The following is a 21164-nucleotide window of genomic DNA, read 5'->3' as shown; positions in this document are numbered from 1 at the left end:
ATATATATATAAACTATATAAAAATGTTTGGCTCTTCTGCAACTTTAATAAATGTTGGTTATTATTTGGATAAGAGCAGTGTCCATTCTGAAGTAATATCCAAATGAATTGCTTTTCATAAATGATAAGTCTTGTGTGTCTAAAGCCTAAAGCAATCTGTGAGACAATCAGTTCTGAGGATAAGCACATCAACTATAATAAGATGACTACTGAGGTAGAACTTTAAAAATTATGCCACTTGTTCACTGTCTACAGAAAAAGGTTTCAGGATATTTGTGTGTGTGTGTGTGTGTGTGTGTGTGTGTGTGTGTGAATAATTACTTGAGTGGCTTCCTTTAGGAATATTAATTCAATAACTGTAATCTCACATGGGGGAGGGAGGAAGAGGATACAGAAGATGAGGGAGGAGACAAAATGCCAATAATACAATATTAGAAGGATTTTTCCTTCCTGTGATTTAACACACTTGGTCCTGAAAGGCAGAATTGAGGGGCAGGCTACTGTTCATATTGGATCATGGCGCCTTCTGGGAGAGTGAGTTTCAAGATCCAGATTCTTTTCCCTTCAGAGTCAATCAAAAATCATTTCTGAAAGGACAACTCCAGAGTGAAGAGAAGGATCTAGTAGAGGGTCAATTAGTAACCAGTGAAATTTTACCTTTGGGTGTTGCTATTTTCCCACAAGATGGGTTACAGTACTATCTTTGGATCCCAGTGCTTCGAATCCTCTGAATTTACTGGCATTTTCTTTCAGGAAGCTTTCCCTAACCCTAACGTACTCACCATCTCCTTCACGTGTGGACTCCATTTGCCAGAGATAAGTATCTTTTAATTTTTATTCCAAGAGAGGAAGAAGTTTAAACTGAAGGTTTGATAGTGGGGAATCAGAGTGAAGTAAAAGAAAGAGAAGAATGTCATGAAAACACTGAAAACCATAGAGAAATATGAAGCAAAGAACCCAATGGCTTTTGTTCAGTAGCGAACTAGTTTTCTACCTGTGAGAATCTGTAGGTTTATATACATCTTAGAAACCTGGCAGTTGGATGTAGATGCATTTAGATCTGGGAGAGAATAAATAGACTATGTCAAATTTGAAACACTTCCAATTACTGCTTGTTTCCTGTCAGAGGACAGCTTATTTGGAGTCCAATGGTGTCGAGAGCTGTCAGCTTGAAGCTAGCAAGATTTGGATACCAGCTGTTCTCACTTCATACCAAAATTCAGAGAGTGGCTAGGATCTCCTGAAGAGATCTCCCACATGTCTTTCTTGGTGAGCATTCCTGAGTTTTTCTCAAGGGAGGATCTGGCATTACCGAGATGGAAGAACAGATGGAATGTATGGTCTGCAAAGCTCAGATTATGTTGGCAGATGGGGGTGGAGAGGTGTTGAGGGTGCCAGAAATCTAAGTGGTGACATACCACATTTAGTAAGCTGCCAGCATGCGCATATTTTGTTTAATTAGCAGTTTTTGTAAGTCACAAGCATATGCTTTGTCACTTCTTGTTGTTTTAATGGTAAGCTATTATGTTCTTTAGTGAAATCTTATGTCTTCTGAGTGAGTTTTGCTTATGATCAGCAACTCAGCACCATATGTCATGCCCAGAACCTTCCTGCACATACCTAGCCCTCCCTCTACCACCCTGCCTCTCACTATCCTGCAAATAGGCATTGTGGGGAGATACAAAGGAAAGGTAGATGCAGATTCTGGTGAGAGCTCTATAATGGGAATGGAGTAGGAAAATGGGCTGGAAAGGGCTCTGGGACCAAATAATCCAATGCATATCCAGAACCAGGGACAAGCCTAATATTAAATTCCAATTAGAAAGACAGGGGAAGCCAGAGGCTCACAAAGGAGCGGGTAGCAAAGACTTTAAAAAAATCTGGGGGCCAAATCCACACAGGGACAGGGAGCACACCAAGGATGCAACTAGCAAGAATAAAACCTGATGCTGAAATGAGAAGTTTCTGAAGTAGGGTCTCTCTGTCTGGGCTCCCAAACTATCAGGATCTCACCAATCAAGATGTGGCCATCTCATGAGGTAGCATTGCCTAGTTCACTAATACCAAAGTTCTCATCCTACTTGACTGGGTGGAACCCAAGTTTTATAATGTCCCCTCTTTGTGTCATTCTGGGAATTCTCAGGGGATGCCTGTGTGTTCCACTGAACACTACTGGCATCACTTGCCTCCTCAGTCAACCATTTCCATTGGCATCACTTACATCTTCTGTTTATTCAGCTGTGGGCCCTCTCCAGCAAATCTCTGGATCAGCTTCTTTTAAGTTGCTACTGTTATTTACTATGTGGCTTAATTACAATCATAAGCAGAGGAATTTCTTTCAATGCCCTCAGATATAGCTGGAACCAGGCTATGTTTAGAAAACTTTATTAGCAGATTAGGAAAGTTGACAACTAAAGATTGTATCCTATAAGCCTGGATCATAGCCCATCCTCAGAGGATGCTTCCTTACCTGGTCTGCAGTCAGATGCCCTGAGCTAGGAGCCAGTTTATCTCACTCAAATATACTTTGGAACAGTGCTTCTAAAATTTTAATGAGCATTTATGTCTCTTGGGAATCTTGTTTAAACACACATTATGATTCAGTTGGTTGGAGGTGGGACTTCAGGTTCTACATTTCTACCAAGCTCCAGGGTGATACCAAATACCTTATTTATAATAGCAAGGCTTAGAACATGTCCTTCTTGCTCAAATTTAAGGTTAAGTAGTAAGAGACCCAGGAAGGGGATGAAAATTCTTCTCCCTTAAGGCTAAGGTCTGCTCTTGACTATGTATTCCCTTTATTAGTTCCCCACTTATCGGGGACAGTTGACAATAGCTGCCCCAACCCCACCTTAAGGAGATTCACAATAGAATAACATCGAAAATCAGCATTATTCATTCTTCACTTACTCAGACATGAAACATCCATTCCTTGATTTTGGCTGTGCTTAGCCAAGATCAAGCTAGTCTTTGTTCACTCCTGACTTAAAGTGAAGACCAGTTTATGACATGCTTGGACAAACTTGTTGAACAAAATACCCCCCATTCCTACCCCTTTATATATGTACAAGAATAATAAATGGGCATAGGATAATCAAACCAACCATCCATAACAGATACAGATCTCCACTAAAAAAAAAAAAGTCCAGAAACATAGAGCCACTACAACATATATTCCATTTGAGTGCAAGTCGGGGAGAGGCTGAGAGAAAGAGAGAGAGAGAGAGAGAGACAGAATCTGAAGCAGATCTCAGGCTCTGAGCTGTACTGTCAGCAGAGCCTGATGCCAGGGCTCAAATGCACAAACCATGAGATCATGACCTGAGCCAAAGTCATACGCTTAACCAACTGACCCACTCAGGTGCCCCAATTCAGTTCTAGTTTAAAATATTTGAATACAAGCTAAACAATGGCTAGCTGCATTAATTTTCATAAATCATATACCCAATTTGGTCCTTCTTTTAGAAAAATCACCACATGCCTGAAAGTGGTATTCATGTTTGCCTTATTATTATACTAGGAAATCAACTGCATTAGTTATCCTTTGTGATATAATACATTATCCCAAACACAGTGACCTAAAAGGAAACACTTATTATTTCATAGTTTCTGTGAGTCCGGTCCAGATTGCAGACCTACAGAAGCTATGAAATGATAAGCTTGAGTTTCTCACAAGGCGATATCAAGAGTTGCAGACTCAATGGGAGGCTTGCCAGGAAAAAGAATAGATTTCAAACTCACATGATTATTGGAAGGATTCATTTTCTCATGCGCTGCTGGAGTGAGGCCACAGTTCCTTGCTAGCTGCTAGCTGTAGGCTTACTTCAGTTTCTGCCATGTAGGTTCCAAGTTTCTCTCTGTGTAGGCAGCTCACAACATGGCAGCTTTCTTCATCAGAGTGGTTGACTGAGAGTGCAAGAGAGAAAGAATGCAAGTAAGAGAGGAGTCACAGCTATTTGTTACCTGATCGTGGAACTCTATCCCATCATCTTTGTTACATTCTATTGGTAAGCGCCAGGTCACTAGGGCGATGCAGGAGAAGGGGTTACGCAAAGAGTGTCAATATCTGGGAACAGGGATCATTGCAGGACATCTCAGTAGATGCCAACCATTTGAAAATATCAGTTTTCTGACTCAAGTTAAAAAAAAATGATTCATAAGTCAGTAATTTCAACTGATTTCTCCATCTCATCATTACCTGAAAAACACCTTACGTTAGCTATCTTTATGTGTAACTGCTCCCTTGCCTGCTACACTCCTTCAGGGCAGAACTCTGAGGAATAAAGTAAAAGTGTTAAACAGTCAGTTTTACAGGTCCCTTCCAACACTAGAATTCTAGGGTACTTTTTGGTATAATTTCTAGTATATTATATATTATAGGGGCTCTGTTGTTGTTTGTTGACATGACTTTAGTTAGCTGAGAATTATAAAGACAACATAGTAACAAGATAAAAGGAAAAGGAGGATTAACTTAAAAGAATATAGGATGATTCCATAGGTGTCAATTTTAATGTAATGCCCTCCTACAATTTTTACTGCTCTTTTCTGATAATTATCACTTAAAATAATTAAAATTGCTGATGTACAACAATCTCTTTGTCTGTACTATGACTTCTCTTCTAATACCTCAGCATGTCTTCCTACAGAATCTTTACTTTTTTTCCATTTAGCCTCTTGAGTGAATAATTGATGGCATTCAGAAGACAGAAAAAGAGAACTTTAGAAAGGCATTCCTGTTTCTTTCCCTTCTCTCAGGATGTGTACATCGTGGGACAGATTACTATTTTTGTCTCTTTAGGCCATATTGTTCTTTAACCATCTCTCATAGAAAATATTCTCCCAGTTTTCTTTAAATGGAAAAACTTTTCTAACAGTTCCTGAGAAGCAGAGTATGGGCTCAAACAAGGAAAAGACAGATGACAAGGCTTTACATTTAAAAAAAAAAAAGTACTTTATAGATGTTTCCCTTTCACTGACCTGAGGAAAGGAGAATCTCAGAAGCAAGAAGAGCAAGCAGTTGGGGTTTCCTAATGAGACTGAGCTTGGGTAGGGTCACTGGGGTGTTCAGAAATTTTTCAGCCAGTTCGTAAGGGTCTTCTTAGTTTTCTGTCTTCTGAAAATTTTAGGCTAAAGTGATATATGGCTTTGTCAAGGGGAGGAACATAAATGCTGACTCAAAAGTTTATCCTTGCCTGGGGTGATCACCAGTAGAGAAGGAAGAAGTCCAATCTATCTCCTAACTATTCAAGCATAAAAGTTTCAAGGATTGAGTGTGTAGTGGAAGGAAGAGGAATCCTAGAGCCATGGGGTGCTTTAAAGGTCACAGAAATCCTGGGTTTGAGGTCTAGCTTTTTGATATTAGGCAAATTACTTAATCTCTCTGAGCCTAAGTAATCTGTACAATACCCCACAGTCTTTTTGCTCATTTTAAATGGGATGAGTACATAAAGCTCAATAAGTTGTAAGCATTACTAAGTATTGGTTATGAGTGAGAACCTATGATATCTTCATGTTTACTATTTATGTAATGAATACTACTGAGTTTACATTTTCTAAATGTTCCTGAATTATTCTTTCATTTATTCTCTNTTGTAAGCATTACTAAGTATTGGTTATGAGTGAGAACCTATGATATCTTCATGTTTACTATTTATGTAATGGAATACTACTGAGTTTACATTTTCTACATGTTCCTGAATTATTCTTTCATTTATTCTCACAAAATTTATTGACACCTACAAGGTAACTGCCAATATTCTAGGGTCAAGGTTTCTAAACATCAGCATTATCGACATTTTGGGGCATCTAAGTCTTTGCTGTCGAGGGCGATACTGCACATTGCAGTATGTTTAGCAACATCCTGAACTTTGACCCATCAGATGCCAGTAGGAACACTCCATCCCTCCACTGCAGCTGTTGTGGCAATGAAGAAACTCTAGAGGCTGCCAAATGTCCCCAGAGTTGCAAACTGCCTACCTTTGAAAACCACCATTTTAGATGAGATTAAAAAAAATGATTACCTGCATAAGTCAAGCAGGCAAGTAGATAGTTGATTTCAAAGGCTAGTGAAGGAGGTGCAAAGGAGATCCACAATTGGGACTAAAATAAAGTGAATGAACATCAAGAAAATAGATGAAATTAACTTGTGAAAAATATACAAAATAAAAGAATAAGCTAAATATGGATGAAACCCTGAGGAATACTGCCAATAAAAGACTGCTAAAGGTCCTTCCAAATCCATTATTCCACTGTCCCATGGTAATGAGATTATAGCTGTTCTTATGCTCATCATGCCAGAGACCACATTTTACAGCATCTCTTGTAGCTCCATGGCTGACTGACTGAGTTTAAGTTCTGGGAGAGGAGGAGAGAGGTTGTGCAAAACTGCTGGGTCATTTCTAAATTAGAGGCAAGTTGGCTGGCTCAGGATGCTACTCTTTTTCCCTTCTCACTGGCTGAAATAAAGAAAGGGCCGTGTCTCTACTTCAGTTGAGAAGACAAGTACAATTTGATTAGAGATGGCTCAGCAAGAAGATACAAAAGCTTGGATCCAAAATCTGATATGAAAGCAAATAAACTTATGTTATGTTTAATCTTTTATATCTGTATTTTGGCAACTAAATGAACATATACAGAGTTAAGGATTAGGTAGAGCTTAAGTGTTTATTTAGGGGTTGGAGACTCACTGATGTGAAGATCCAGGAAAGTGCGGTGGGAAGAAAAGTCAAGGAAGTTATAGGTCTTCAGGAAGGAAAAAGTGATTAACAGTACCATTGAGGTAAGTCTGTTTAGAGGAGGGGTAGAAAAATAATTAGACAAATGCTGGCTCATTGATTACATTGGTGGTATCAGGAGAGTCCAGAACACAGCACAGTTTAGCAGCAGTAATTCTCCAATACATTGAGAGTAAAATGGGGATATGAAATAGCACATGGTTATATAAGCAACACTTAAAAAATTAGACAAAGTGAGGACTTAAATATGAAGGAGCTTACAGAGACAAAAGATTTAAGAAAGGGCTAATTTTTTTTTTTTTAGTTTGAAATAATTACAGATTCATAAGAATGTGCAAAGGAGCATACAAGTAGTTCCAGAACCCTTTACCAGCCCCTCCCAATGTTAAATCTTGCATAACCGGACTACTGATACTAGGAAACTGAGAGCACAATCTAGATAACACATTCAGTTTTACCATTTATACATGCACTTTGTGTGTGTGTGTGTGTGTGTGTGTGTGTGTGTGTGTAGCTGTATCACACTTTTTAAAATCATGTGTTTCTTTTTGTAATCATCATTAGAATCAAGACACTTATTTGTGGGGTACCTGGGTGGCTCAGTTGGTTGTGTCCGACTTTGGCTCAGGTCATGATCTCATGGTTCATGGGTTCGAGCCCTGCAGTGGGCTCTGTGCTGACAGCTAGCTCAGAGCCTGGAGCCTGCTTCAGATTCTGTGTCTGCCTCTCTCTCTCATCCTCCCCTGCTCACACTGCCTCTCTCTCTCTCTCAGAAATAAACTAAAATATTAAAAAAAGACACTTATTTGTACCATAAGACTGGTAATTTAGCACATGAAAAATTAGAGAAAGGCAGATTAAAATCACAGTGAAATGTCACCATACACCTATCCAAATGACTGAAATTAGAAATGCTGACCAAACCAAGAATGCAAAACAACTGGAAATCTTAGGCACTGCTGGTGTTGATATAAAGGATGCAATCACTTTAGAAAATGTGTGACACTTCTTAAGAAGTTAAATATGCCTAGTATTCAATGCAGCTATTCCACTTCTAGATATCTACCCAAGATAAGTGAAAAGGATTTATCTCTACATAAACCTGTACGCTAATATTCACAGCAATTTTATTTATGATAGATAAAAACTGAAAACCACTCAAATGTTCACGAGCAATAGACAAATTGTGTCATATCCACACAATAGAATATCACCCAACAATAAAATTAAATGAAGTATGGATACATGCAATAATATGAATGAATTTCAAAATGATTATGCTGAATATAAGAAAGCAGAGAGAAAAGTATATAATGTATCATTCCATTAACATAAGGTTCTAGGAAATGCAAATTAAACTTATCTATAGTGTCAGAAAACAGATCAATGGTTGTCTTGGATTTGAGGGACTGGAGAAGTTGAGGGTAAGAGGTGGGGCTGGCAGAAGAGATCTTTAGCGGTGATGGGTATATTTATTATTGGATTTTGATGATTTAATGGGTGTATATGTATGTCAAAACATCAATTATATTTTAAATAAATACTGCAGTTTACTGCATCTCAAATATACCTTGATGAACTATAAAGGTCAAAACAAATAAAATATGAAAGTTTTTTATTAGATCAAAGATTCATCCGGTAGCTCAGTCAGTTAAGCTTCTGAAACTTGACTTTGGCTCATAGTTTGTGAATTCAAGCCCCATGCTGGGCTCTGTACCATCAGCTTGGGATTCTCTTTCTCTCCCTCTCTCTCTGCCCCTCCATTGCCAGAGCACATTGCACACACGCGCTCTTTCTCTCTCAAAATAAATAAATAAACTTAAAAAAGAGAGATTCACTGGGAGGTGGGAGCCGCAGGTCTAGACAACAAGAAGGAACCAGGAAAGTCTGATAACTAAAGCTACAGGCAAGACCATGTAGTTAGAAATAGTTGCTTATTATGGGGCGTCTGGGTGGCTTGGTCAGTTGAGAGTCCAACTTCAGCTCAGGTGGTGATCTCACAGTTCGTGGGTTCGAGCCCTGCGTCGGGCTCTGTGCTGACAGCTAGCTCAGATCCTGGAGCCTGCTTCGGATTCTGTGTCTCCCTCTCTCTCTGATCCTCCCCTGCTAATGCTGCCCTTCTCTCTCTCTCAAAAATAAATAAAACATTAAAAAAAATTTTTTTAAAAGAAATATCTGATTATGAAACATCATGTGAGCCACAACCATTGAACCCTCACTGGTGCTACTGCAGAACCCAAGCTCCATAGCCTTTGTGAATAATTTCTAATTATTTCTTTTTGCACCACCACCTGACTGAGGTATACTATTGTCATGCTTTGACCATACCCCCCAACCTCCAGAGAACTACCTACCACCTTTAGCTATCTGCCATGTTAGCCTCTGTAATGGGAGCTGTGACCCTGCCTCTCACCATGAACCACACCAAGGGGACATTCTTCAACACACAGGAAGCACTCTCACTCTGAATAGCCAAGAGAAGACAAAACAAAACAAAACAAAACAAAACAAAAACACACACACACAGATGACTCACTCACAGTTTCTGATGGCATAAGGAGCCCTTGAGTCCTAGCTCTCTCTGTCTTACTTCTGTGTCTAGCATTCTGTATATACATTCCTGGCTCACTAATTAGTTAGGGACACAGCTGAACTACCCCATCCTGAGTCCTCCACTATTTCTATTTTGTCCGTTTTCATTTGCAAGATTTGATCCTTCTGTTCCCTGGGATGTGCAGCAGACATTTAATCTTAGAGGATTTAGGAATAAACTTTTTTTACTCCTTTCTCTAATGTCCTCTTTCTAACCCTCCTTGTTTGGGGAAGCAACCAGATCATACTTATTTATAATCTTCCCAGTACTATACTCTCTGCTAGGCCACCTCTCCCCCTAGTGGTAGTTTGTTTAATCCTCTTACAGTTAGCTAAAAGCCTATGCTTCAGACTAGTGGCATTCAAAATTTGGACTGCTATTTACAATATCAAGTATATTTTATGTTTCAATGCTTTTAACACACACACACACACACACACACGTAACTAAAATAAAAATTTCAAATAGTATTAACCATCTTTGCGTAATATACTGCAGAATTTTCTATATTATCCTCTCATTTAATAAAATATATTTGTTATTACCTACTAAATTGACTTAATGACTTCACTTGACTGTAAGTTGCAATCTCTGCCTTGCAAAAACAGTGCTTTAAGCTATTATTAAAACTTAATTAAACTTATGATCTATTAAAAGGTATTTCTCCCCAAGAGAGATACACAAACAGGCATACAGAAACGTGTTACCAAATAAATGCCTGTTGAGCTGAAAACCCTATTGCTTTCATTTAGTTTCATACATTTGCACACAAAGACTTGGAAAAGTCCTGTGGTAAAGATACCTACTTAACTCTGTATAACAGGATTTCCTTAGGAGTATTTCGAAAATATTTCCAACAACAAAATTGTTGTGTATGAGGAGCTCATGAAGTGAGTATTGCGAGGAGTGAAATTTTAGAGAATTCATTTTTAGACATGTAGAAAAAATCTATAATAAATCCAAGTGTTAAATATATGTATAAATTGCAGAGATCTACATGGTTGATGTGCTATGGAACCCCAGAGGTGCACTTGAAAAACTACTTAAGAAGAATGGACAAATGTGGTTTGATAGTCATAGGTTTGGAAAGGGAAGGACTCTGTTAAAACTAAAGGGATGAATCACCAAGCTGCATTCAGAGATATTAGGAAATAGGGTGCCTCAGTTCACCTAACTCTTATCCAGATGTTCTCTGCAGGTACTATTGCTACCAAATTGTTTTGCCTCCTGAACTCTAGATGAGAGTAAAGCCCATTATAGAAACATCACCAGGAGGCCCAGGAGCCTGTGGTGATATGCTGATCCAACTGGGAAGAAGGTTTTGTCCAATTCATTGGCTTACATTGACTGGCAGAAATCCACATCATGCCAGGTTATACACATTTCTTAAAACAAACAAGAATTGGAGAAATACAATGAGAGTAGTGAGCACAAGAGCTAGCTGACAATGCTTGAAAGTCTGGAGGACAGTCCGAGAGCAGAGGCAGCAACATGTCCATACCCAGGGAATAAGATTAGATCATAAAACAGGCCAAGGGCAGAACAAAAGAATGAGACAATTAAGTCCTGTTTATTACAGCAAACTTCTGTTGGAGTGCCTTCTTGCCTCCCTCTGCTAAGAACTGGGTCTCATCCATAGGTCCTGCTAAGGGGTGAGTTTGGTTCCCATAGTAACACCATGTGACTCAAATTCTTTGCCTCAGCTGACTGGACGGAGGTGAACACCCAGTCTTTTTTTTTTTTTACAAATAGTTTATTGTCAAATTGGTTTCCATATAACACCCAGTGCTCATTCCCACAAGTGCCCTCCTCCATGCACATCTCCCCCATCTCCCCCCCGCCCCCACATCCATCAGTCCTCAGTTTGTTTCTCAGCATTCAAGAGTCTTTCATGGTTTGCCTCTCTCCCTCTCCCCCACCATTTCCCCCCTTCTTCTCCTCCTTGTTCCTCCGTCAAGTTCCTCCTAATCCTCCTATACATGCAAACATATGATATTTGTCCTTCTCTGCCTGACTTATTTCACTCAGCATAACACCCTCAAGGTCCATCCATGTTGCTACACATGGCCAGATTTCATTGTTTCTCATTGCCATGTAGTATTCCATGGTATAGATAAACCACATCTTCTTGATCCATTCATCTGTTGATGGACACTTAGGCTCTTTCCATGTTTTAGCTATTGTGGAGAGTGCTGCTATGAACATTGGGGTACATGTGCTCCTATGCCTCAGCATTTCTGTATCCCTTGGGTAAATTCCTAGCAGTGCTATTGCTGGGTCATAGGGGAGTTCTATTGTTAGTTTCCTGAGGAACCTCCACACTGTTTTCCAGAGGGGCTGTACCAGTTTACATTCCCACCAACAGTGCAGGAGGGTGCCCGTTTCTCCACATCCTCGCCAGCATCTAGAGGGTGAACACCCAGTCTTAGCTGGAATAATCAGATATTCTCCTGAAAATAAATTTGTTTACTGAAAATGTACTTAAAGTTTTGAATCCCTGGAGTGAAAAGTTTGGTAGAATGAGTTATCTATGTCACCTTGAGTTATTCCCAAGGGCAAGGAAACTGATTGGCTAAAAGAAATCACACCTAGTGAAATAAAAAAGAGAAAAGGAAGAGGAGATTAACCTCATTTCCTGACTTTATTTTTCCGTTTCCTAGTCCTTCAGCTATCTTCCCTAATCTTGGTGCACTGAGATAAAACCACATACTTCCAAAAACTTCCTCTTTTGCTTGACTGAGTTAGAATGCGTGTCAGCAGCTTATATCCAAATAGTCTAAACTGAGTCAGCCTAACAGAAGCCTATGTGTGTCTCATGCAAGGCACTAACAAGCTGTCAGCAACCCAGCTAGACTCTGAGAGAAGAAAAATGGGGAATTCAGATACTGGATAAAATGAAAAGCTTTTTTTTTCTAAATGTTAGGCATCAGGGGCTCTGACACAAACTGGAGAACCTACACTTTCTTCCCTTAAAACTGAGGATGAGTAACTTTTAGTAAAAGAAAATAAGAGATTATTACTATTATTATTAGAAGAGAGAAGCATTTTTATCAACTGTTGGGACTGCCCAAGGTCATTATATTATAGAGTGTTCAGTGGGAGAGAATGGATACAGAGGGAGAAGAGATAAAAACTGCCTGCCTTCCTCTGTTCTAGACTTCTAGATAGAAAAGTTCATGAGTTCACCAGAGGAAATAAATTTATGATGATTCAGGGTATAAATGGTTATGAATACCAACTATGAATTTAGCAAAAAAGCCTCTATGATCAGTATCTTAGGAATTCAAGCATGGCTCTAGGTGTAGTAGGAAATATTGATTGACTTGACAAAAGACATTATTTTTAAATTCTATTAAAAAATATGATTTTGGGGGCACCTGGGTGGCTCCATCCATTAAGCTTCTGACTTAGGCTCTGGTCATGATCTTACAGTTCATGAGTTGGAGCCCACATCAGGCTCTGTGCTGACAGCTCAGAGTTCGGAGCCTGAAGTCTCCTTGGGATTCTGTCTCCCCCCTCCCCCCGCTGCCCCTTCCTGACTCACACTCTGTGTCTCTCTCCTTCAGGTTAAAAACACGCTAAAAAAAAAAATCAGGGGTGCCTGGATGGCTCAGTTGGTTAAGAGTCCAACTTTGACTCAGGTCGTGATCTCACAGCTTGTGGATTCAAGCCCTGTGCCAGGCTCTGTGCTGACAGCTCAGAGCCTAGATCCTCTTTCAAATTCTGTCTCCCTCTCTATTTGCCCCTCCTTCACTCATGCTCTGTCTCTCTCTTTCAAAAACAAGTAAAAATGTTTAAAAAAAATTTTTAAACAATTTAATTTTGTATGGAAGGCATTTAGTCCAGTCCTAGGAGATGAATTCCAATAGGTCACTGTAAATTATGGCAATTTCAAACTCTTTTCTGGTGGTTAGTTTAAGAATAGAACTCTTTTAAGGAAGAGATTGACAAGTTCCAATGCTCTACATGTAAGCACTATAATCAGAACCCAAGTAACTCATTTTCCACTGTATTTTATAAAAGTCAGGGTCCAAGGTGGATTGCAAATTAAAGAAAAAAATTATCGTTCATAGCAAATGATTTCAGATGTGCTCTTCTAAGATCATCAGATGCCACTAAGGCCGTTAGTATCACAAACAGGAGGAATGTGTAATACAATCTGTAGGTGAGTAATGTCTTTTACTATAAATAACACATACATGAAGAGGGACTAAATACTATCACAAGAACACTGGTGGGGATGTACATTTAAGCATTTTTCCTGGGGGAATGGATAACATTGGACAGAGTCAAGACCTAGAACTCCTCCCATACCCATTGTTCTTTAGACTCTTGCCATGAGATAATAGAACAAAAGCATGCAACATGGAATGAAGTATTTATTATTGCAGTCTGCAATCTCAGGCCATGTTAAAAAAAAAAAAACTTAAAGTTAAATGAACAGGGAGGATTAAATGGTCAGAAGGAAGGGGTCAGGTTAGAGGGTATGGGGACTATTCCCTTCCAGGGTAGATCTTCATACTTGGATGAATGTCCATGATGAATTGCACGCAAAACTCAGGCTCCTGGCATCCCACCAGACCTAGTCCTTGAACTTGCAGATATAAGGAAGCATCGCACCACACTTAAAATCTTTCCATTTCAGATATCCTAGAGAGACAGAGGAGCTCAGGTAGATGTGACTGGTGGAGATCATGAACCCAAGGTAGAAGCAGTCTAGATTCTGGCCTAGGATTCAAAGACTCTCCCTCATCCTCAGCAGCATCCCACTCCAGGGGAATGGGACTCAAAGAAAGGAGAGATGAGAAAGGATGGGAGAAGACAAACCAACACTACATTTTCTAGCTCAAGAGGATTCTCTGAAGGTCAGACTGAGAAATGGAGAAAAAGAAGATGGAGAAGTCTGGCAGAAAGGAGCACCTCTGTTCCTTACCCGTGCTTGCTAACAGACTCCCACAGTAGCCGGGGTTAGGGTTGGTGGAGGGGTGTCTCTCCCAGGCAACGTAGTTCAGCACATCCGTGCTACTCCACTCCCATCCACCAGCATTGGGCTCATAGCCCTAGAGAGGAAGGAGTCTAGTGAGGTTGACTAGTCATTAAAGGGCTCCTTGCAGGAACCCCTTCCCAGCATCATGGAATTTGGTCTCTTCATCTAGATGCTGCCTCAGAGCCAAAGCTCTCCTCTGGGAAACGCTTCCTAACTCCTTGCTCTTATTGACAAATCCTGAAGCCCATAAACACAAAGACCAATAGACCCATTCAGAGTAACCTGTTCCTGACTGCACAGCAATTAGGGGTGCATGTATGATTAGCCTCTGAGCCTCAGAGACAATGTCTGTTCCACAGAGCAAAAATAGAGCCTATCTTCATTTAGGATTCCCTCAGCACAATACGTGCAGACTCTGTGAGGCTCAGAGAACTGAATTACATGGACTCACATGCAAATTAGGAAGCAGATTAACCTCACCAGAGACAAGGGACCTCCACAGAACTCAGCTGTTCTCTTGGCCACAAGGTCCCCTCCCCCCCACGTTTTCCACTAATATCCACCAGGATCTCTGAGCTCCAAGGCTCTCTAGGAAATTTACTGGGCAGACACAGGGGTTGGGAGTGGGCTTGGGTGACAATAGCAGGGTGAGAGGTTATAGAGATGTATTCATACCTCTGTAGGATCATGGAGCCCTATCCAGACATTTGAGTAGGTGTTCGCACTGTTCTGTACTAGGGAGGCCACAAAGGATGCCTCAGCCCCACTGAGCACAGACACCAGGTGTCCCGAGGGCCTCTTCTGGCAGGCCATCTGTGTGGGGAAGGGAGAGACTCAGGGGGAGCCTGAGACATCGCTGGGGGAAGGGCAGTGCAGAGGTGGGGGAGAAGAAGTACAGAGGCAAAAGATGAGGATGTTCACTGTCACCCTAAAAGGAAATTTGGCAAATGGGACCCACCCTCCGTAGGTCTCTAATGCACTTTCCCTCAAAACCCCTACCTGTAAACCAAGTACTCACATCTGCATCCATCCAGGATTTTGGTGTCATAAACAAGGCATAGCAGTGGGAGGCATAGGCCTTGGAGCCCCTGGGACAACTGATCCGTGGACTGTGCACGTCCTTCGGGGAGTCTTCACCTAGGGTGGAAGGACACCAAAGAGCGGGAAGAAGTGAATAGGGGACTGGGCATCTGGCTGGGAGGTGACCTAGAGGAATATCTATGGGGTGCCTGCTTGGGGAAGTGATGCCAACGTCCTCACTGCCTCCCACCGTTGCCAACACTTTCAGGATTTCTTGCTCTTGAACCAGCCCCACTAAATGAGGAAGCTTCTCTTTTCTTTGCACCTTCCCCATTCACAGTCCAACCCTTCCCCACTCTAGGCTCAACATTCTTGCACTGGGTCCTCATTTTCCTTCCCCTTATCTTATTTCTGTCTCTGCGCGCTTCCCTCTTTTCCTACCAACATAAATGGTAGTGCACTGACTACACGTAAAAGACCTCACTGCGCTGCTGCTGGACCATCGTGATGCCTGCCACCCCTGGTTACCCAGAAGGACGGTGTGGTGATGGACGAGTTTCAGGCAGTTTCATGGTGTGGGGATATATGTTGCCAGTACCACGGGAGTCTTCCTTCTCATCTTGGCCCTGACCATTCGCAGGGACCCAGTGTTAGAAACAGAGAAAGCTCACCTTGGACCTGAGACAGGAGCATCAGGCAGGAGAGCAGCATCCAGGACATGCTGGGGAGGTCCATGCGAGGCAGCATCATGTCTGTGACCTGAGGAAGCAATCAGATTTCACGAAGGGAAGTGTGATCAGAGAGACGACATGCAGAGATGCCACTCATCTTCCTTGTTTCCTTTGGTAGTGCCCTAGGAATAAGTTGACCTTAGTGACATCCATACCTTTGTTTAGCTCTGGAAAGAATTGGAAAACCTGAACTTGCTCCTACCCCATGAGACCTCCAAAGCCTGCCTGTTCTGAGTCTCAGAGCTCCTGTATCTGACAGAGATCCTCATGTATTTCCCTCAAATATGTACAGTATATCTCCCGCCACGGATCTCATCTTCTGTCAGCTTCCACTCACCTTTCCTGCAGTGATTTGCAGTGGTTTGTCAGGTCAGAGAGGATTGTGCTTTTATAAGAAACTTTGAAGGAGGGGCACTCAGATGAATAACCGGAATGTGGAAACAGAACAAGGGTCATGGGGAAGGGCTTGGCCTGTATTCCGGGAGATTACTGCCATGGAGAGAAGAGTCTTCCTGGCAAAGGCTGGGAATTGCCACAGATGTTGCCTCTTTCCCGTTAACAGGCCAGCACTTTCCCCAGGAACAGGTAAAGTTTGAACGTCCCCTGCCCTTTGCCAGATACTTGGTTCTGAAAAACTTAAAGCAAGGACGGCAGCACTTAGGTAGAAATACTGATGTACATAGTTTAGAAAATATAGTAGCACTGGATAGTTAACAAAAATGTCAAGAGTGTATTTTTGGTCAATCTGTCAAGAATTCATTCCTGTAAGCATATATATGATTTTCTTTTAAACTTTGTCCTGCATGAGTTAGTAAGTATAAATCGGTGGGTATAAGAATTGGAAGTGCTGATGACTGCCTAGTATTGGTTGAGGGTAAAGAAAGAATTGAAACCTAGAGCAGGAACAATGGTTCAGAGTTGCTTCCTCAATATTACAGCAAGGTGTGAAGGAAGCATGGAGCTATAGTGTAAGTCAGAAGGCAAGCCAGGTTCATAAGGAACAGCAGATAGACTTCCTACAGCCATCTCTGTAGGAAGTGTGGGAAATAGTTCCTCAGTTTAGTTCTGAGCAGGCAATCTGATACATTAGAATAGCATTTCAATTGTGAGTTGCAGACCTATGGGTGTCTTCAAGACCCTTTCGGGGGGACTGTGAAGCTGTAATTTTTATAACAATACTAAAAGGGTATTTGCCTTTTTTACTGTGCTAACATTTGCATTGATGGAGCAAAGGCAATGGTGGATAAAAGTTTCAGTGACGTAGCATTGATCAAGGCAATGGCATCAACCGGTATCCTTCATTTCCAGGCATTTGCAAGAAACAAACAGATATTTCACTTAAAACTATTTTTGAGGAAAAAAAAACCTATTTTTGAGGAATGTGATAAAACAATAAAGACAATTAACTTTAGTAATTGCAACCCTTGAATACATCGCTCTTAATATTTTTTACGACTAAATGGGAATTTGCATGCTAAAGTATAATGGTTGTCTTAAAGAAAAGCATTTATAACAAGGAGTTTAACTCCACGTTTTCATGGAACACAATTCTTCAAAAATGGACTGACAGAAAAACTTCAGTTATATGCATATGGGCATGTTTTTGACATTTTTTCAAATATGATAAAAACAAGTTAGTAAATAAATATTTTTAAAATCTTTGTTTTAATATGTGGTATATAAATATCAGTTACTCACATGAATAGAAATTCTTTGGAATCCTCAATAATGTTTAGAATGCAAAAGTATCCTGAGATCAGAACAATCTGAGAATCTCTAATTAACATAAAGCTATTAATTTCGAGAAAATATAAATGAGGGTCACAGATTTTACATTACAACACAGGGATACAATCTATAGTCTACAAACTCTATAGGACAGATGATTCCATATTCTTAGAAACTGAATTTAAGAAAATAATGCAATATAACACACTGAAATTTTAAGAGATGTTTCAATCAAATATAATGTATGATGTTTAGAACAAATCAGAGGGGGAAAATAACTATTATGAGACAACTGACTAAAAGTGAACATTGAAAATGTTATGTGATTATATTAATTTTAGGTTTGAGTATGGAATTATATTATTTAAAGTGTTCTCATCATTTAGAGATACATAAAATACAAATGAAATAAGTTGTTCAGAATTTACTTCAAAATAATGCAGTTTGAGGGGCTTCTGGGTGGCTCAGTTGGTTAAGCATCTCTTGATTTCAGCTCAGGTCACAATCTCCTGATTTTTGAGTTCGAGCCCCGCATCAGGCTCTGTACTGACAGCACAGAGCCTTCTTGGAATTCTCTCTCTCCCTGTCTCTCTGATCCTCCCCAGCTTGCTCTCTCTCTGTCTCTCTCAAAAAAATACATAAACTTGAAAAAATGCACAATAATTTAGTGTGTTGAGATATAGATGAAATGAGAGGCCTGGAGATGAAGGCTATTATTGCTTGGTGGTAGATAAAGAGTTTCATCATATTATTCTCTTTTTAAACCTTTTTATTGGTTGATTGATTGATTGATTGATTTGAGAGAGAGAGAGAGAGAGAGAATGTGAGTTGGGGAGGCACAGAAAGAGAGGGAGACACAGGATCAGAATCAGGCTCCAGGCTCTGAGCTGTCAGCACAGAGCCCAACCTCGGGCTGGAACCCCAAACTGCCAGATCATGGCCTGAGCAGAAGTCGGACACTTTACTGACTGAGCCACCCAGGTGTCCCTGGTATAAAAATTCTTAACAAAGAAGGGATAGATGGTAATTCCTTAACATGAGAAAGAAACCTACGGAGATTCAAAAATAAGCCATTGAAACCATTTTCTTAAAAATTAGGAGAAAAAAAATTCTATATTCCCTGATTATATTCAACAATACCACGTTATTAAAAGTACCCTTCGGGGGGACCTGGGTGGCTCAGCTAGTTGAACGGTTGAACATGTAACTCTTAATTTCGGCTCAGGTCATGATCTCATGGATTTGAGCCGTGCTTTGGGCTGTGCACTGACAGCACAGAGCCTGAGTGTGGTTTTCTCTCTCCCTCTCAATCAACCCCTCCCCTCTATGTTCTCTCTCTCTCTCTCTCTCAAAATAAATAAATAAACATTAAAAAAGTACACTTAGAAAGGATAAGGAATATTTAAACATGCGGGAAAACAAAGGGAATTGTTTCTATGTGTACATATATTTTCTCCATAGAAAACCACCAAAAATCTCCAAATTGTTAGAATCAATGAGAGAATTTATCAAGCAAGAAAGAAATCAACATATAATTTCCATTTGAACTGAATTCCAGTAACAGAGTTAGAAAAGTTAGAAAAGATAATTTTAAGAAAGATATCCTACCAAGAAATATATCCAATAGAAATCAGTGAAGAAGACCTAAATATATGGAGGAATCTATCATGTTTATAAAGAGAGAGAATCAATACCCTAAAGATGCTTTGTCTATCTGTATTGATTAATGGAATTACAATTATAATAATAACAGGATATTCCTGGTAATTTGATAAAGTATTATAAAAAAAAGAGGGAAAACAGGCGACCCCCACTCATGCTCTGTTTCTCTCAAGAATAAATAAACATCAAAAAATTAAATTTGTTTATCCATACAGAAGGACTTTTTACTATAAAGTATTATGTGAGGATAGCAAATTTGACCAGAAATAGAAGAGAAGACCTAGAAATACAATTATGATAAATGAAAACTGGAAATATAAATAGATCATTGCTGATTAGTAGCAGAGGATGGGCTAAATGATTTCAGTTTATTGGGTATCCATATGAAAAAAAAGTATTGGAATCTATCCCTTAAAACATGAAAATAAAACAACAACCCCACACCCCTCATTCCAAGAAAAAAAATCAGGAGGATTGATCACTTAAATATGAAAAACAAAAATTTAAAATTTTAGAGGAAATAATTAAAAAACTCTATTTTTGACTTTTGGTTTTGAATATATTCCTTAACACAAAAGGCACACATTATTAAATATTGCTAAATGTGACCACGTTAAAATAAAATACAAAATAAAAGTAAATGTATAAACACAAATGAGAAAGAATGAATTAGATACATAATTGACACAAATGATATCTAGAGTATGTTAATAACACTAAAAATCAACAAGAACAAGAATAATCCATTAATTGGAAAAGTGACAAAACATGAACATGGATTTCACTAGAAGAAACAAAGTAAACAATACATATATGACACTATGTCAACTTCATTAGCAATGAATGACATTCAAATTAAAATAAAATAAAACTTAATATGTCTGCCAGATTGCCAAAAAAGAAAGTTTTGTTTCCCAAAATTTTGGTGAGGATTTGAAGCAATAAGTCCTCTTTATTTTTGCCAGATGGTGATGTAAATTGATAAAACCTCTTAGGAAAACTGGCATTGTCTTATACTCTATTAATTAATCATTCCACTCTTAGGAATATACAGCTTTAATATGCCAAGTATGCCAAGTGGTAAAACGAAGGAATGTTTGTGGCATCCTTATTAACAATAGCAAAAAAACCAAAAAACAAGCCAAATGTCCATTAACAGAGTTGGACATTTTGTGGTATGAATAAGAAAAATAATATATTACAGCAGTAAAAATGAGGGAATCACAGTTACAAGTATCACTATGGTTAGTCTCAAAGATACAATGTTGAGGGAAAAGATCAAAATATAACATAGAAGATTATATAATGTATAATTTCATTTTTTANAGTTATATATATTTTAAATAGTAGTTATATATATTTTAAATCAGTAGATATATATTTATATATTTTAAATGTACTTGAACTTTAAGAAATATTCTTTTAATCATATGCATATTATATACATTGTCTTCTACATATAAAATTTATGATTATAGAAATTAGAGAAAAAATACTTAATTTCAATTGAACTAAATAATGTAGGAAGACTAGAAATAATTTCTAATGGTCTTTAAATTAGTGGAGTTAACTCATAGACATCAATCTAAAACAACTGTTGAACTTCAGATTAAGGTTCATTAAGATATTGGCCAGTCTACAGTCATTTGAAGGCTTCACTAGGGTTGAAATACCCACTTCCAAGATGACTCCACTAACATGCTAAATTT

General features: G+C 39.3%; 1 protein-coding gene and 1 long non-coding RNA gene across 3 annotated transcripts in view; both read right to left on the bottom strand.

The window, feature by feature from the left end:
* Window positions 1-3901, bottom strand: part of LOC144229344 (uncharacterized) — a 224298-nt gene extending 220397 nt beyond the window's left edge. For both annotated transcript variants that reach the window (XR_013334466.1, XR_013334465.1), the window contains exon 1: window positions 3742-3901. This is a non-coding gene — a long non-coding RNA (uncharacterized LOC144229344). The remainder of the gene's footprint in view (window positions 1-3741) is intronic.
* Window positions 3902-13890: 9989 nt separating this feature from the next.
* Window positions 13891-16087, bottom strand: LOC144229342 (lithostathine-like). The gene is made up of 5 exons (XM_077761385.1): window positions 16006-16087; window positions 15333-15451; window positions 14990-15127; window positions 14261-14387; window positions 13891-13977 (listed from the first exon to the last, which is right to left on the bottom strand). Exons 1-5 carry the CDS (start codon window positions 16082-16084, stop codon window positions 13910-13912), a joined length of 531 nt encoding a protein of 176 aa, XP_077617511.1. The 5' UTR covers window positions 16085-16087; the 3' UTR covers window positions 13891-13909.
* Window positions 16088-21164: the final 5077 nt, after the last annotated feature.

Source organism: Crocuta crocuta, unplaced genomic scaffold (assembly GCF_008692635.1).
Source record: "Crocuta crocuta isolate KB4526 unplaced genomic scaffold, BGI_CrCroc_1.0 scaffold263, whole genome shotgun sequence".
Taxonomy (NCBI): domain Eukaryota; kingdom Metazoa; phylum Chordata; class Mammalia; order Carnivora; family Hyaenidae; genus Crocuta; species Crocuta crocuta.
Note: the sequence above shows the minus strand (reverse complement) of the source record. Positions and strands in the feature narration are given on the sequence as shown.